The sequence below is a fragment of the Ailuropoda melanoleuca genome, chromosome 9 (genome assembly GCF_002007445.2).
Source record: "Ailuropoda melanoleuca isolate Jingjing chromosome 9, ASM200744v2, whole genome shotgun sequence".
Taxonomy (NCBI): Eukaryota; Metazoa; Chordata; class Mammalia; order Carnivora; family Ursidae; genus Ailuropoda; species Ailuropoda melanoleuca.
This window is the reverse complement of record NC_048226.1, coordinates 59,208,751-59,227,331: the sequence shown is the minus strand read 5'-3', so window position 1 is coordinate 59,227,331 and position 18,581 is coordinate 59,208,751. Positions and strand designations below refer to the sequence as shown.

General features: G+C 35.1%; 1 protein-coding gene across 2 annotated transcripts in view; it reads right to left on the bottom strand.

Moving 5' to 3' along the window:
• The window catches only part of DECR1 (2,4-dienoyl-CoA reductase 1), a 44,321-nt gene that overhangs the window by 8,918 nt on the left and 16,822 nt on the right, over positions 1–18,581 (bottom strand). For both annotated transcript variants that reach the window (XM_002923301.4, XM_034668283.1), the window contains exons 3-5: positions 16,393–16,450; positions 16,181–16,267; positions 15,067–15,214 (exon numbers count right to left, since the gene is read on the bottom strand). In XM_002923301.4, the coding sequence (XP_002923347.3) occupies positions 15,067–15,214; positions 16,181–16,267; positions 16,393–16,450 (293 nt within the window). The remainder of the gene's footprint in view (positions 1–15,066; positions 15,215–16,180; positions 16,268–16,392; positions 16,451–18,581) is intronic.

The window sequence follows — 18,581 nt, the reverse complement described above, 5'->3', positions numbered from 1 at the left end:
ATTAACTCAAAAGTAAAGGCTACTCTAGATGTACCCTAATAAAGCTTAAAACTGAACACTGAAATGATCGAGCTGATCCAAAAGTAACTGTTTGCTAAAATAAAACTCAATACACTTCAAAGGAAAATTTTAATACACACACACACACGACACTCAACAACATAACATTCATAGCATGCAATCAAAAATAGCTACACAAAAAAGACACAGAAACGTAACAGTAAGAAAAATCAGTTAATAGAGCTTCAGAAATAACAGAATAGATGGAATTAGCAAAGACCTTTAAAATGATACTATATATATGCTTAAAGATTTCAAGGAACATGAGTGTAATAAGAAAAATGCAAAATACAAAAATAAAACCAAACAGAAAATCTAAAGCAAAAAAATACAATGAAAATTAAATGAATGGGCTTAGTTGTAGAAGAAAAGATCCATGCTCTTGAAGACATAGCAACACCTATCATTCAAAATGGAGAATCAGTGGAAGGAAAATAGTTGGGAAGGGAAAAAAACAACCAGAGCTTCAGTGAGTTGTAGAACAGTATCCAGCATGCTAATATGCGTACAACTGGTGTCCCAGAAGGAAGGGGTGGAAAAAGCACTTGGAGAAAGACAGACTGAAAATTTTTCATATTTGGCAAAAACTATAAGCTATAGATCTAGGGCAGGATAAATACAAAGAAAACCATACCAAGGCATACTGTAATCAGTCACTCAAAACCAGTACTAAAGAGAAAACTTCTTTTTTCAACATGTTATTTTAAGTCATCTCTACACCCAATGTGGGGCTCAAACTTACAAGCCTGTGATCAAGAATCACCCACTCTCCCAACTGCGCCAGCCAGGCACCCAAAAGAGAAAATCTTAATAGCAATCAGAAGAAACAGAAAACAACATAAATAAGGGAACGGATATTAAAAATATTCCCTGACATCATCAGAAACAATGTTAGCTAGAGAACAATAGAATTATATCTGGAAGGTGCTGAAAGAGGATAAAAAAACCCTGTTAACCCTGAATTCAGTACACAGCAAAAATATTCTCAAAAATAAAAGCGATATTTTCTGACAAACAAAAGCTGCAAGAATTCAATGCCAGCAGACGTGCACTACAAGAAATAGTGAAAAAAGATCTTCAGGTAAAATGAAAATGATACTAAATAGAAATTCAAATCTTCAGATGGAATGATGGCTGTCAACAACAGTAAATGTGTCAGTAAATATTTACATTTTTTGTTTTCCAAATTGCTTTTGAAAATAACTGAAAAAAGCTATATTAAAAAGTGACAACAAACTTACAGTAATCAACAGTGCTTGGGACATAATAGGTTCTCAATAAATTGACTGAATGAAAGTTTAAAATAATCTTCAGCTGCTAAGAAATCAGTGATTTTCTATTTCTTAATTAGCTGCTACACTAGAAAATACTGCAAGTTTAATATTTGCAAAAGGATGAAACTATATATATTTTATAAAACAGTACACACCTTAAGAAATTTAAAGAACTGCAAGTTTGAAAGACAATAAAAATAATTCGAAGAATATTTAGATACATTTTTATTCCTGCTTCAAAAATGTTTAGTCTCTCATCCCCTCTGCATTTTCCAAAGTAATAACAAAACTCAGCACATCCTGGACAACAGGGGGAGTGAAAAGGGGGGCAGGAGTGCCATTTTGAGAAATAAGAATGGTTAGTTAGTCATTATGGTAACTCCTTTTGTATATCAAACTCTGCCTCTTTCAGAGCTCTGAAAATTACTGTGCTTCCAAAATCACTCAGTGGAAAAGGAGGGATGCAGAACGATCATGTACACAATTACAGCACACTGACAACAGATGCTAACTGCATCACTTTTACAGCAAAATCATAAGAACTACTTAAAAAAGTAGTAATTACTTATATAAAGTAAATGCTGCAGTAGAAAGTACTCTAACTTCTGATTCAGATTTAAACAATGTTTATTCAGGTGTGGGAGAGGAGGAATTAAACCATTTTATATAATTCAGACACTGAAAATGAAAGATATTGTCCTCTTCTTTTTCCCTTTAGGTTTTATTATCTCAACCTCGAAGATCTGGGTCACCCACTGCTTAGAATGAGACAGTGCTGCCTCTGAGTGTAAGAAGGAGGTAAAATTTTGAAACTGTACTATCCCAGCTGGGTTAATGCTGCTGAGTAGGACAACACAGCTGGACTTTAAAGAATGAACACTGGTGGAGCGCCTGGTTGTCTCAGTTGGTTACGTGTCTGACTCTTGATTTTGGCTTGGGTCATGATCTCAGAGTCCTGGAATAGAGCTCCATGTCAGGCCCCGCGCTCGGCATGGAGTCTGCTTGAAGATTTCTCTCTCTCTCCTTTTGCCCCCACCCCACTCATGCACACTCTCTAAAATAAATGAATAAATCTTAAAAAAAAAAAAAAAAAAAGAACAGTGGTGCTAAAAGCTCAAAAACAAAAAATTGTCAGATTCCCAGGGGTAGTCACCGATATACTTTTCTTTTTGAAGAAAGGCCAATTCTTTATTTTTTTTTATTTTTTATTTTTATTTTTTTCATTTTTTAAAGATTTTATTTATTTATTCGTCAGAGAGAGAAAGAGAGAGCACAAGCAGAGGGAGCAGCAGCAGAGGGAGAAGCAGGCTCCCTGCTGAGCAAGGAGCCTGATGCAGGATTTGATGTGAGCCAAAGGCAGACCGATGGAGCCACCCAGGCATCCCAAGCCAATTCTTTAAACTAGAATAACTTCCTATAAAAGAGGTTTGGAAATGCCAAATTTCTAACATCCCAGCGCAGACAAGCAGAAATGAATCTGTTATTTATTGAAGTCAAGTAAATGGAGGAAGGGAGCAATAGCCTATCATTTTTTTTTTTTTGGTAAAAAACAGTTTATCAATTCTATTTTTGTACAAAACATACAGGAGAAACCTAGCCAATCAACACACAAATGCCACCACATGGAAAGGGACTTTATCAAACTTTGAGACTAAGAACATACAAACGTCTCTAATCGCCGTCTACAATAATTGTCTACCCACCTCTTTTAAAAATTCCACATATCCCCATTATTTCTTCTGTCCCAGCTACGGTATAATGATGGGGAGAGAGGGGGTTGGTCTCTGCTGTCCTCTCTTTCCAATCAGACTTGTGGATGTGTGGGATCACACCACCCCCAGTGATGGTAGCCTTGATAAGAAAATCCAACTCTTCATCATCACGGATTGCAAGCTGCAAGTGGCTTCATTATTTCAAAATGGGAAAAAATAGTAGCAAAGAAACACTAAAAATCACATTGTCTAGAGGCAACTGGCTGATTCAGTCAGTGGAGCACATGACTCTTGATCTCTGGGTTGTAAGTTCGAGCACCACATTGGGTGTAGAAATTATTTAAAAATAAAATCTTTAAAAAAAATCACATTGTCTATTAAAAATAATAAAATGTAAGATTATGTCCAGTTTCAAAAGACTCAAAATTTTTAAAATCTAGTTTCAATCCAAGTTATGAAAACTAAAATAATAAACAATTTTAGCTCCCATAACCAACAGAGGTAAAATAGTATAAAGATATCTGGGCCTGGGGCACCTGGGTGGCACAGCGGTTAAGCGTCTGCCTTCAGCTCAGGGCGTGAAACCGGCGTTATGGGATCAAGCCCCACATCCGTCTCCTCCGTTATGAGCCTGCTTCTTCCTCTCCCACTCCCCCTGCTTGTGTTCCCTCTCTCACTGGCTGTCTCTCTGTCGAATAAATAAAATAAAATCTTAAAAAAAAAAAAAAGATATCTGGGCCTGAATATTGATTCTACTATTTACTAGTTGTACAGCTGTGTGACCTTGAACAAGTCACTTCCCTGCTCTGGGCTGTTTTAAACATCTGTAAAATAGGAAAATAGGCAGTGTCTAGCAAATGTCATTAGATTTTACGGATTACTCATNTTTCCCTGCTCTGGGCTGAGTTTTAAACATCTGTAAAATAGGAAAATAGGCAGTGTCTAGCAAATGTCATTAGATTTTACGGATTACTCATTAATTTATTGTTGCTGTTGATTCTACCTATTATTCTTTTACCCTCGTGAAAAAAAGAACAATTTTGAAACCAGTAATATCCAGCTTTTGAACTACTATCTGTAACTTCAATTGATGTTTGACTTCCCGGTTACTTTGCCAATTGCACTGAAATTTGACTCCTGGCCTTAAACCCACACAAGCATCTGTAGCCACATCTCAAACCCAACAGCTGTCATCATCCTGAATGAATTCAACAACCAGGGGGACAAGACTAGAAATCTCACAGTTCTTTGATCTCCCCATTCCCAACAACCTTCACTGCTACCCAACAGGGCCACAACCTGAGCTTTGCCATCATGCCAAAATACTGATACAGTGCCTCACTCTCGAGATCCTATCCTTCCAGTTCTCTCACACCCTCATACTACACGTGTTCCTTGAGACCTCATTATAATTCTGGGTTTTTCCTCTCATATTCTCTAGGCTTATAATTCCCTCCTGCTCTAACTTGTTTATTTACCACTGAGACAATTACATGAATTAATCACTTAATGCCTAGCCACCATGATGTCTCAAGACATCAACTCCTCAATAACAGGACTGCTTTCTCCACTCTTACAAGGAAGGGATTTTAACACTGTTACAAACTGTGGGTGAATGCCATTGGAAAGATACATCTGCCATTTCACCTAGGCTCTCAACATCACTCATCAACTCTTTTCAGCATTCAGAGTAGGACCCTCCACCTGTGTTTTTGATTCACAGCTCCTGGGACTAGACCATTCTTTCATTGGTTCTTTCTTCTTTTTCCTTTAACACTTCTCTTCACTGGGCTCTCCCTCAGTCATTAATCATGCTTCAATCTCCACTGAGAGTGTATCTCTTCTTAAGATCCTTCAATCAAACTTTACTAATCTCCAGAGGGTAAACTCCATACCCCTTATCCTCATTTCTTACCTCTCTTGGCATTATACATTACACATAAGTAACACTGAACTCCTTATACTTCCTAAACATACATTTGAGGTATTGTTTGCAGCTTTAACTCTTCCACTATTGCCAGCAATTAATCTTGCTGCCAATCATGGCAAGAAGAGAAAACTGTGCTTCTCTGTCTTTTGGATTAGGACACAGAAGACGGTCTCTTAGCCATTTTTCAATAGAAGCTCAGATTAAATTTAAATCTAAAAATTATCAGTGCTCTAAAAGTTTATCAAAGGAGGATTATATAACTTTAAAAAACAAAATAACTTCCTAAAAATATATTATTTACTAAGCAAAGACTTATTTCAGTTGAACATTTAATATAAACACATCCTTCATATAGGCTGAAACTTGCAAGTTGAATTACAATAAGTGGTATCAGGGCTCTGGTTTTTCTAGTCTATTTTAATTATAGGTCCTCATCTCAAGTTCAGACACTATATGGTCCCCTTGTAAAAGAGGCAATAAAAATACACTTTTCTTGGAGGAACCTAATATTTTAATAGCCAACACTCACTGAGCACTAGTTTGGGCCAGGCACTGTTCCTAACACTTTACAGGTTCTAGTTCACTTAATCAGCATAGCAATCCTTGGGAGGAGGTTCTATTATCCCCGATTTACAGAAGAAGACACTGAGGCACTTGCCCAAGCTCACACAAGTAGTAAGAGGTATAACCAGGATAAGAACAGACAGTATGATTCTAGAGCCTACACTCTTAACCACTACATAAAATTGCCTCTCCAAGAAATTTCCAATTACATAATTTAAAAGAAAAAAAGATCCCTTTCAAAATTTCCAAATCATCTTACCTTTACATTATCTTCATAACACACCAAAGTAAGGTACATATGGTTGCTACAAGAAATTTTAACAAATGAAGTTTAAATGTTCCATCAAACTAGCAAGATAACTCTAGCAAAAAGTGATTTTAAAAAGGATACTAATGCTATCTTAATAAATTCCAACTGATGATTAGAAATGTTTTTAGGGGCGCCTGGGTGGCACAGCGGTTAAGCATCTGCCTTCAGCTCAGGGCGTGATCCTGGAGTTCTGGGATCGAGCCCCACGTCAGGCTCTTCTGCTATGAGCCTGCTTCTTCCTCTCCCACTCCCCCTGCTTGTGTTCCCTCTCTCGCTGGCTGTCTCTATCTCTGTCCAATAAATAAAATCTTAAAAAAAAAAAATGTTTTTAAACATTCTTTAAATGCACCCACTATTCTAAGGAAGGCATGGACACAATACACAGAAATGTAGCCATATGGTCCTAATATACTTTAAAATCTAAACAGCATTTAACTTGCAGTCATACTACTAAAAGATAAGAAAGCCACATTCTACTCCTGGTCTACGATTCCTTGCTTGTAAAACAAGCAGCACTGCTTCTATACCACTCGATTTTTCAGAATGACTGGTCATCTTCTTTTCTTCTAGTAGTGAACCTGACGGACACAACTGAAAGAAGTGTTAAATATGCCCTCAACTCTTGTTTTTGTGGGTCTCAAAAATGTTTCATTTCATAAAGCATCACCTTTGTGCTTAGTAATGAATTAGGAACTCATGAGGAGAGGAATGGAGACAGGGAGGAAAGGGTTTGCACGTGGGATATGAGTAATGTAGCCTGTTAGGTAAAAGCATTTCCAATCTTGATGGATGGGATAAGAAGACCTACAACAGGAAATAATAACAACATGCAGCATGCGTATTTTGAAATGCTAATATGTGCACTATGGCCTCTCAACGGGGCATCTTCCACTGAATTGTGGAACTGGAGTTGGGCATGAAGATTCTGTACAGCTTAGCGATAAATGGTTCTAGTCAGAGTACATGTGAAAGAACAGACAAACAAAGGGGTGGTTATGGAAGGAAGTGAGATTGGACACGTTGAGGGCACTGGATGACGGAGAATGAGGGGAAAGGAACTGGCCAGGAACAATAGCAATGGATTGGAAATAAGACTATTTTAAAATTTATTTTTGTGTTTACAGTTCACACACTAGGTAGTCTAGGACAGCAAGATCACTAAAAACCTTGGGTTTTATGATAGTTTATTAAAACTTAGCATATGAAAGGTATAAAGTATTTTACCTAGTTCAAAGCTTTCAACTATTTCTTTGTATCTATTGACCAAAACGATGCTCTCTTTTTTTTTCTTTTATTCTTTCTTCAGTTAGTGAATTGGTTCAATTTACTCTTCCTCGACACAAGGCTGCTGGTAAGATTACCTCAGAAATACTTCCAGTGACATCCATCTAGCGACAATTTCCTTTAGAGATATTTCTTAGTTATTTTCCTCTTTTCCCTCATTTTACATGAATAATCTGCCTAAACAGTGACCTTTTACTCCCTCCCTTTCCCCTATACAGGCTTCATATGGTTCAAGCTGTCTTGTACTGCTTCTGACTGTCCCTGATCCTTAGATACTCCGAAGCTCTGAAAATTATCTCCACCAAATTCTTTAAATTATCTAGGCTACCATATGTTTATTCAGATGCATGAAGAAGCACATGCACATTGGTAAAGCAATTTATATTTTTCATGAAGCTTTTGTATCTATCAGTTTGTTTTTTTACTAAATTTTGGAGAAGTAATTAATTATGCAATCTGTTTTACAGATGAGAAAGCTGAGTAAAGGTAAACACATCATAACTACCCATGTGTCCAAGTATCACATGTAAACTAGGTGACTATGACTTAAACTGAACTACAGTTCCTTCTTTTTTCTCAATAGACTTAAAAAATATTATGTCAGTTATAGGGGCACCTGGGTGGCTCAGTCAGTTAAGCATCTGACTCTCAATTTTGGCTCAGGTCATGATCTCAGGGTCCTGAGACTGAGCCCCACGTAGCTCCCTGCTGAGCATGGAGCCTACTTAAAATTCTCTCTCTCCCTCTCTTTCCACCCCTGTCCCAGCTTGCATGCACACGTGCATGCCCACACTCTCTCTCTTTCTCAAAAATAAATAAATAAATAAATAAATAAAATAAAAGCCAATTGTCAATTTTAACAATGATAGTTAATGCTTATTAGGTATTTAATAAACCACAGTTTCTTACCTGTAGAACTGAGAATTTAAAACATCTACCTCATATATTAAAAAAAGACTAACTTTGAGCCACCTGTAACTATATGGGAATAAAATAGGTCATATCTTACAGTGTAACTGCAAGTATTAAATGAGTTAATAAATGTTTAGCATTTAGAACAAAACCTGATACAAAAAAGCGCTCAATAAATGTTTGGTGTTTAAAAAAAAGAAGTAAAAATGAAAGGAAAGAAGGAAGGAGGAAAGGAAGGGGGAGAGAGAGAGAGAGGAAGAAAATTTCGTTACAATTAAAACATTTCCTTATAAATAATGTTTTGTTTTTTGCTTGTTCAGTATTCTAACACCTGCTGGGTCATCTACCTTTATTTAATAGTTATAGAAATTGCAGTAATGACCACAGAATTCTCATATGATCTTATGTGGAAGGAATTCTAGCTTCTTGGTATGAAGTAATCCATGTGACTCAGTTACCAAAGCTAGTCCAAAATCAAATAAAATATCTGGGTAGTCTATCCTGTAATAAAACTTAAGAAAAAATTGTTTTATTTAGATAGAATCCAAACAAATATGTTTTTTAAAGACAATCATGGATATGTGGCCAATATTTTCACTTGAATGTCAAGTAATTTAAGATTCTGATAAACAGCCAAATAGGACGTATATCATGCCGTGTTGAACATTCATCTAATATGTTTTCTACAGAGGCACAAGAGACATTTTTTGGATGTAGGTTAAACATGATATCAATTTCAAAAGGCAGTGCTGTAGCCAACACATCATCTGTTCACAAAAAACAAGAGCTGAGAATTGCCAGAGCAGGGGGAAAGGAGGAAGCAACATCTGCATGTAAACTCCCCTCAAACACCTGGCTCATCCCTGAGCTGAACGGGCACGGTCATGGCTCTAAGACACTCAATTAAAAGTAATATCTGGAAGCTGAAAAAGTGAGCCTTAAAAAAATTTTAGCAAAACAAATCTAGCAACATACAGACAGGATACTATATCATAACCAAGCAGGATTTAGATTCATAATGCAATGTTGGTTTAAAAATTCAAAAATTAATAAATGGAATTTACCATACACTAATGGGGTTTTAAAAATGGGCATCTCAAGAAGATAGAAGATTTGACAAACTGAATGCCTATTCATGATTTTTTTTAAACTGTCAGCAAACTAGATACAGAAGCAAATTACCTCAACTAATAAAGAGCCATTTATGAAAACCTGCAGGTAAACTCGTAATTAATGATGACTATCTGAGTACTTTTTTCCTGCTATCAAGAGGAAACATTTGCTTTCACCACTGCTATTCAGCATTGTACTGGAGGCCCCAGCTGGTAAAATAAGGCAAGAAAAGGAAATACAAATTAGAAAGGAAGACATAAAAACTGTCTTTTTTCACAAATAATTATCAAGAATATAGAAAATCCTAAGGAGTCTACTGAAAAAGCTGTAAGTACTATTAAGTGATTTTAGCAAGTTCACAGGAAAAAAGGTTAATATACAAAAACAAGCCCACTGTATTTCTAAATACTAGAAGCAAACAATTATAAAATTTGGAAAAAAGTATCATTTAAAATAGCACCAAAAATATAAAATTATTTGGCAGAAATTTAACAAAATTTATATAAGACCTACACACTGAAAATAGCAAAACATTACTGACAGAAATTAAAGACCTAAACAAATGGAAAGACACAGCATGCTGGTGGACTGAAATATGATATTGTCAAAAATCCCACTTCTCTCCAATATAATCTATATATTTACCACAACCCTCCTCAAAATTTCAGTAGACTCTTTTGTAAAAACTACTGAATTCTAAATTTATATGAAAATGCTAAGAACACAGAACAATGAAAGCAATTTTGAAAAAAGAATAGTTGGAGGACTCAGAATACTGATGTCAAGTTAATATAAAGTTAAAGTAATCTATATATGATATATGTATATATTATACAGCTAGGTAATCAAATAATTACAGATACATCAATTGAACAGAATAGAGAGCTCAGAAATTGACCTACATTTATATCAACTGATTTTCCACAAAAGTACCAAAGTATTTCACTNTGATGTCAAGTTAATATAAAGTTAAAGTAATCTATATATGATATATGTATATATTATACAGCTAGGTAATCAAATAATTACAGATACATCAATTGAACAGAATAGAGAGCTCAGAAATTGACCTACATTTATATCAACTGATTTTCCACAAAAGTACCAAAGTATTTCACTGAAGAAAGTATGGACAGATATATACAAAAAATTAACGTTGATTATTATCTCATACTAAATGCAAACATTAAATCAAAATGGACAACCTAAATGTAACAGTGAAAACTATAAAAATTCCAGAAGAAAACAGTAGAGAAGTTAATTGTTACCTTGGGTTAAGGAAAGATCTCTTAGTTATAAATCAGAAAGTACGAGTCATAAATGAAAAATTTCATTAAGTTCGACAACATCAAAATTAAAAATGTTTCATCTTCAGAAGACATTCTTAAGAACACGAAAAGACAAATCATAGACTGAGAAAAGATATTTGCAAAACATATATCTGATAAAAGATTTATATTTGGAATATATAAAATAACTTTTCAATTCAATAACAAGAAGACAAACCTAATTAAAAAAACGGACAAAAGATTAGAACAGACACTTCTGAATTTATACAACTGATGAATAATCACATGAAAAGATGCTCAACTTCATTAGTCACTAGGGAAATATNATCAGAAAGTACGAGTCATAAATGAAAAATTTCATTAAGTTCGACAACATCAAAATTAAAAATGTTTCATCTTCAGAAGACATTCTTAAGAACACGAAGACAAATCATAGACTGAGAAAAGATATTTGCAAAACATATATCTGATAAAAGATTTATATTTGGAATATATAAAATAACTTTTCAATTCAATAACAAGAAGACAAACCTAATTAAAAAAACGGACAAAAGATTAGAACAGACACTTCTGAATTTATACAACTGATGAATAATCACATGAAAAGATGCTCAACTTCATTAGTCACTAGGGAAATATAAGTTAATATCACAAATAAGGGACCACTACACAAACTGAGGAAGGCTAAAATGTAATAGAACCAATCTAGTGTGGGCCAGAATGTGTCATAATTGCATCTTATAAATTGCTGTTGGGAATGCAACCTCCTAGAGCCAATTTGGAAAACAGTTTGGTGGATTTGTCAAAATGTAGTTTCTTCTGCTCATCAAAAAATACTGATAAGGAAATGAAAAGCAACAGATTGGGAGAAAATATTCTAAATACATACTATATCTGACAAAGTATTCAGTCCACATTAAACAAAGAATTTCTAAAAGTCAATAATAAAAAAGACAACCCAATAAAAATGGATTACAAACTAAGATAGTGGGGGTGCCTGGGTAGCTCAGTTGGTTAAGTGTTTGGCTCCATTTTGCCCCAGGTCATGGTCTCAGGGTCATGAGATTGAATCCCTTGTTGGCTCCACGCTCAGCATGGAGTCTGCTTAAGATTCTCTTTCTCCCTCTCCCTAACCCCTCCCCTCCCTCATGCTCTTTCTCTCTCTCTCTCAAAAAAAAAAGCTAAGATAGAAGTAGAAGATAGCAAAAGGGAATCTTTGGTGGAAGTAGAAATGTATGTTCTATGTCTTGGTTGGGGCAATGGTTATCTAAGTGTATACATTTATCAAAAGTTCAATTTGACCATATAAAATCTGTGGATCTCACTATATATAAATTTTATCTCAAATTTAGCAAACTAAAATTAATACACTCAAGTTATGTTATGTTATGAATTACTCTTTTCTTTAATCAACTTATGACAATTCTTGATTTCATACTGTTGGCATCCTGGTATATGAAAGTACTTTGTAAATTAAAAAGTACCAAAGAGGTATAAAGTATTATTAGAGCTACCTCAGTAAAGTATTTCTTATATGTCCTGGGGCACCTGGGTGGCTCAGTCAGTTAGGCATCTGACTCTTGATTCCAGCTTGGACTGTGATCTTGGGATGGAGCGTGGAGTCATGCTCCGTGCTCAGCAAGGAGTCTGCTTAAGATTCTTTCCCTCCTTCTCCCTCTGCCCCTCCCCCTACACTCTCTCTTTCTCTAAAATAATAAACAAATCTTTAAAAAAAATACATCTTACATGCCCTAAGATCACCTCTTGTGAGTTTCTTCTTTAAAAAAAGACTTTATTTATTTATTTGAGAGAGAGAGAGAGCATGAGAAGGAGGAGGGTCAGAGGAGAAGCAGACTCCCTGCTGAGCAGGAGGCCCGATGCGGGTGGGGCTCCAGGATCTTGACCTGAGCCAAGGCAGTCGCTTAACCAACTGAGCCACCCAGGCACCTCAGCTTTTGTGAGTTTCAAGAGGTATCTCTTATTTCTAGTGATCTAGGGTTTAACGGAAAAATTTAGTATTTATCCTATCTTTTGTGACTAGATTTAAATAAAACCCCATATTAGTCTCTCTTTTAAAATCTCTTCTCATTACAAGTTCTCTCATTCTTCAAAAAATTAGGTATTCTTTTTTATACTCTTCACTAATTTTTACATTGATATCCTAGAGATGAATGGATCTCAGCATATTTTCAATATCCTTCACAATAAGAATCAGCCATGTATTTACTGATCTTTGTGGTTATAAGAGCACATTGGGCTAATGTCTTTAGGAGTTTCCTAAATCTTTTATTTGTTCATAATTACTAATTTTGCATCAATGCTACTTATAAACATACTTTAATAATGTTCTAATTCTTAGCTTCTCTAGCTATGGCCACCACTCTCTTAATCCTCATCAACAATTCCTGCAAGCAAATGTTTATCTTTCAGTTGCTGGTACCCTTATCTTTTCTAGTCTGACTTCCCTAGATATCTTACCTTGACTGACTTCTTAGATTCCAGATCACCAAACATACTTCTGACAACAGATTACCACAGATTGCCTGCCCCCTGAACTGACTTCCTCTTTGACCTACTTCAGAGATCATTAGCACTTGAGTTCCTTAACTATTGCTCTAATACCAGAACAGACCCTGTGCACTGTACTCTCCAGAGCCCCGGGGTACAAGTCCTTCAAACTCCATCAGGTTATGGCATCAATAACTGACAGGAATCTTGGAAGAATAAAAACTGGCTTCCATCTTTTAAAAAGTCTTAGCTAATATATTTTTAATGAAGCCCATAGAATTTTAATCCAATGTGATGAATAAAAATAGATCATAGTCTGTTAAAATGAAAGACAATAATGAGAAAAGAAGGGAGAGTCAGACAGAAATCAAAAGTTAGCGGAAGAAATAAAAGAGACAATGAGACAGAGAAACACAAAGAGAAGAGAGACTGAAATGAAGAGCAAAACAGGGAACCAAGAATGAAGAGCTGACAGAAAGAGAAAAAGAGAAATGAGTAAGAGATAAGGAGAGAGAGAAAAATCAGACAGAGACAGAGGGAGAAAGATGAGACACAGAGGTCAAGGATCCTTGGACAGAGAAAGGAAGAGAGAAGAGCCAGCCCATTCTTCTCTGTCTCCCTTCCCAAGCATCCATCTCTTCTGGGGGGAAAAAAAAATCAAAAACAAACCAAAAAAATCATGGAAACTCCAAATACAACTGATATTCACTTTGCTGTAGTGGGAATGAGTGACATGGGGCTTCAATTTCAGTGAATTCATGGAGAAATGATGGAGGTTAACACATGCACAGAAACAGCTGGCACCTCTCTAGTAGCCTTCTGCCTGTTCCTACATCCTTCCTCCAGCTGGCTTGAGAATTACCCACACAGTAAAGAAGAAGAAATTGAATCTAATGAAGCAAAGAATTCTGAACCAGAGAAAAGAAACTGGCCAGCTCCATGCCTTTTCTTCTCCCCTTAAGACCCAAAGGACATCCTTCAAGGAGCACAAGGACTCTTCCTTCTTTTCCTTGCTCAGAATACTCTCCACCCCAAGAAATAGGCTTATCTTTCAAGTCCCAACCCACCCTCCTTGTTCAGGGACAGAGTCTCATCCACCTCTGTCATGTGGGCATATAGCACAGGACTTGCTACACAAAAGTCATCAATAAATGTCCCTTAAATGAAAAAATATACAGTGATCCGAGACATATAAGTACATACACACACACATATATTGCACATATATTTACTACTTATATTGCATGAACTTTTATAAAGTTTGTACACAGTACTAAACAAAAATGTTCTAGTAACTTCCCTCTAGGTCTATATTCCCCAGTGTTCTCAATCACATTGATGTCATCATCATCCAAACTATTCACTCAGCACAAACTCTCTCATCTAACCAGTAAGGCCTGTTGATTTTGTCTGCTAAATGTATTCTAATTTATCCCCCATGTCATGCAGGCACATGCCAAAAGAAAAGTCAAACCCTTTGGAATGGTCTCCCTAATCTTTTCCATCCCCCACATTGTTGCCAGTATCCTTTCCAATCCAGACACATTCTTCATGAAACACCTTCAAGAGAAATCCATAAGGAAATAACTCCCCATTTCCTTTAGAATTAACATCAAATTTTCTATTTTGGTACTGGGAACTTTCTCAATTACACCCAACCCACCTGCCAACAGTCATTTCCCACCATTCTCCCTCCTCATCTCTAACCACATCAAATTTGTCATCAATCCCTAAACCCTCGTTTTTCTACTTCATCAGGCCTCTTTCCATGGGCATTTACATTTACTTCCCACCCTCCTTCCACCCCTACTTCTCCACATCTAGATCTTTGAAAATTCAGCCCAAATTGCATCTTATTCCTCAGCCTGATAACCATCCCTAGGGAAAGTCAGTCATTCCTGTCTCTGGGTTTCCAATACACATAAAATATGTATTTATTATAGCTTATCATAGCATGTGGTAATTATTTTAGTATCTTTCTTCTCCATTAGACTATGAATTGTACAGGTATTGACACTGTCTTATTGACTTTTGAAAATATCCCAGGGCTTATCACAGAACCTGTGTGCAGTCAGGACCCAATAAATATATGAAAAATTAATAAACATACCTTTCTGTGCTTTAATTAGTTGCTTTCCAATTTCTAGTGTCACATAGGCAGTACCATTTAGAACTATGTCAGTTATGGTCTTCCAAGCATTAGGAGAGAGTCTTTCAGTGGGAGAAATAAAATTTCCTGCTGCATTGTTTATCACAATCTAATAAATGAATAAGGCAAGTTATAGAAATTTTTAGATAAGGAAGAACATTATCCCTGAAGAGTTTTTACTTCTGAAACTTACTACTCCAAGTAATACAATAAAGCTAAAGTTGATAGTCTGCTATAAAATAATACCATGAGATTTGGTTTGGTTTTACTTTTTTTGAGCCTGTGAAAATCTCCTGTGTTATTCAGCAAATTTCATAATCCTAATCTCTGTCTCAAAATTAGGGTAGAATCCAGATTAAGAAAACATACACAGATTAAGCATATCTACCATTTGTCTATACTGTATTTCAAGGAATCTCAAAATGTCTTTTAATTTCTGGTGCTATTTTGACTTAATTTACCCAATGAAATTCTTGGTTTATAACATGTTTCTTCACTATCAATAAAGATTCTACTTAGTTCTATTAGCAGATTCAATATTATCAGTCTATCTGAAAATACCTTTAACTTAGAACAGTGCTCTCTTTGAGACTACTGGAGGAAATTGCTTCTTTCCAATATGTGAACCAAAAAAACAGCACATCTCAGGTTTTCAAAGGAAAAATTTGGAGTATCTTACAGATTTCTTTACTTGTATCATTCTCCTCTACTGATAGAGATAATCAAAAGTTATTAGGAAAAGCAAAGAGCATGAATCATTTAAACTAGATATTGTGCTCTCGGATAACTGCTCTTATTTCATAATCTTATTAAATAAAGTGAAATCAAGTTTGTTCTATATGACTGTAAATGCATTTTTAAAGGATTTCTGAAAAGCAATGGTGCAGCAGTTCACCTAATCTGTTCCCTGCTCTGAACAAAGCTGGCTCTTTCCTAAGGACAGAAAATAGGTGCTTCTCAACACAGCACTTGCTCACATCAATATTTTATTTCCTCAGTGCATCCTTAGTGCATCTTGGTGGGTGTCATCAACATCAAAAGCCTCATACTTTGGCCTCATCACTATTACACTTACATCAGGATGTCCTGCAACTTTGATCAATTCTGACACAGTGTTTTGTACCATTTCAGGATTCCTCACATCACACTGAATTGCATGAACCTGAAAAATATCAGAGAGAAAAAGGAATCCTAAATTTTTCAGACTTCTTAAGCCAAAAACATGAATAAGTTATTTGAGCATGTTTTAATTCCTAAATCTGAATTAAATAACTCTTTTTAATGTACCTCATTTCCAGTTTGAGAAGAAATTTGTTCTGCAGTCTCTTTTAAAACATCCATCTTCCTAGAAAAAAACACATGGTACTTTGCATGAGTTCTGAAATGACTTCATATTTTTTTTCTTTTTAATTCCATAAATTTAAAAACAATCTATTGCTTAAACAGATGCAATCTTAACAAAATACAAAAGCTGTATCTACAAACAAATCAGTTTCAATGAATTCACTTCCTAAAGGTTAAATTAGTAAATTTTTATATATCTAATACTCAATTATTGAATTATTTACTTTTAAACTAGTTGTTTTATATCTACACACAGATTTAAAGTTATTTCCTTAATACAAAAATACTGATTCAAAGGGGTACATGCACCCTGCTATTTATAGCAGCATTATCAACAGTGGCCAAATTATGGGAAGAGCCCAAATATCCATCAACTGATGAATGGATAAAGAAAATGCAGTATGTGTATGTGTGTGTGTGCATGTGTGTATCACTTCTTTATTTATATACATATTTTTATATATTTATGTATTATATATACACATTATATATATATATAATTCCATTATATATATATATATAATGGAATATTACTCAGCCATCAAAAAGAATGAAATCTTGCCATATGCAACAATGTGGATGGAGCTAGAGAGTATTATGCTAAGGGAAATAAGTCAGTCAAAGAAAGACAAATGCCACATAATTTCACTCTTGTGGAATTTAAGCAACAAAACAGATGAATATAGGGGAAGTTAAAAAGAGAGAGGAAGGAAAACCATAAGAGACTCTTAACTATAGAGAACAAACTGAGGGTTACTGGAGGAGAGGTGAGTGGGGGATGGGCTGGATGGTTGATGGGTAATCAGGAGGGCACCTGTTGTGATGAGCACTGGGTGTTATATGTAAGTGATGTATCACTAAATTGTACTCCTGAAACCAATATTACACTATATGTTAACCAACTAGAAGTTAAATAAAAACTTGAAAAATGAAAAAAATAAATGAAATTATTTCCTTAATTACAACAATTTCTGTTCCCTTACCCAAGCCTGCTTTAGAAAGAAAATACATTCGTGATATAATGTAAACTTACATTATACTATATAAAATCTGTTATGTATAAAATTTATGTTAGTAGACTTTAGACCGAATTTAAGGATATAAAAGCATTATATGCATTGTTTCATACTCTTGAAAGAAACATGAAAAATAAACCATAAACATAAATTATGTAATGTTACAAAGAAAATAATATTTTAATATTTGTAAAAACATTACAATATTTTAAAAAATGTTCTGACCAATTTGCATTAAAGGAAACATCTGAAAGAAATTCCTTTGGCCCTTTGTAAACTACATTGTCACTTGTCATTCAGATTCTTATTCAGTCTATCTAAAAATTTTACACCATTCAAAATAGGGAGAAGGTGTAGATTTTTTGACCAGTCTCTAAAGTTCTAGACTTACATAGTTAATATGGTCCCAGGATACGCCTCAATAGGAAATTCCACCTACACGGCCTTATTCTTCTTACATTTATCACAATAGATGTTTTGAAACATCTGCTCATCTTATAGAAAATGGAAGGATTATATCCATTATCCTAGTTCAAGGCTAACTATCCTTTGAAACACTAACTATAATCACTCCTACTGAAAACAAAGCAGCCTCAATATAGAACTTTTTAACTTAAGCTTCAGGTACAAGAAAAAATATTCTATCACTGAATTTGGGAAATGTATACATTATCAGTTCCATAATCAATCATTACTGATCTTCTTCAACCTAACCGTGGGGTTACATCCCTGGTAAACCTATCATAAGTTGAAAATAGATAATGTGAAAATGCATTTAATACACCTAAGCTACTGAACATCATAGCTCAACCTCGTCTGCCTTAAATTAGCCTATAGTTGGGCAAAATCATCTGACACAGAGCCTGTTTTATAATAAAGTGCTGAATATCTCATGTAAACTTATTGAATACTGTACTGAAAGTGAAAAACAGAAGGACTGTATGGGTACAAAATGGTTGTATTATCGATTGTTTACCCTCATGACTGAGTGGCTGACCAGGAGCTGCAATTCATTGCCAGCATCATGAAAGAGCACCTTACCACATATCATTAGCCTGGGAAAAGTCCCAAATTCAAATTTTCAAGTACAAATTCTACTGAATTTGTATCACTTTC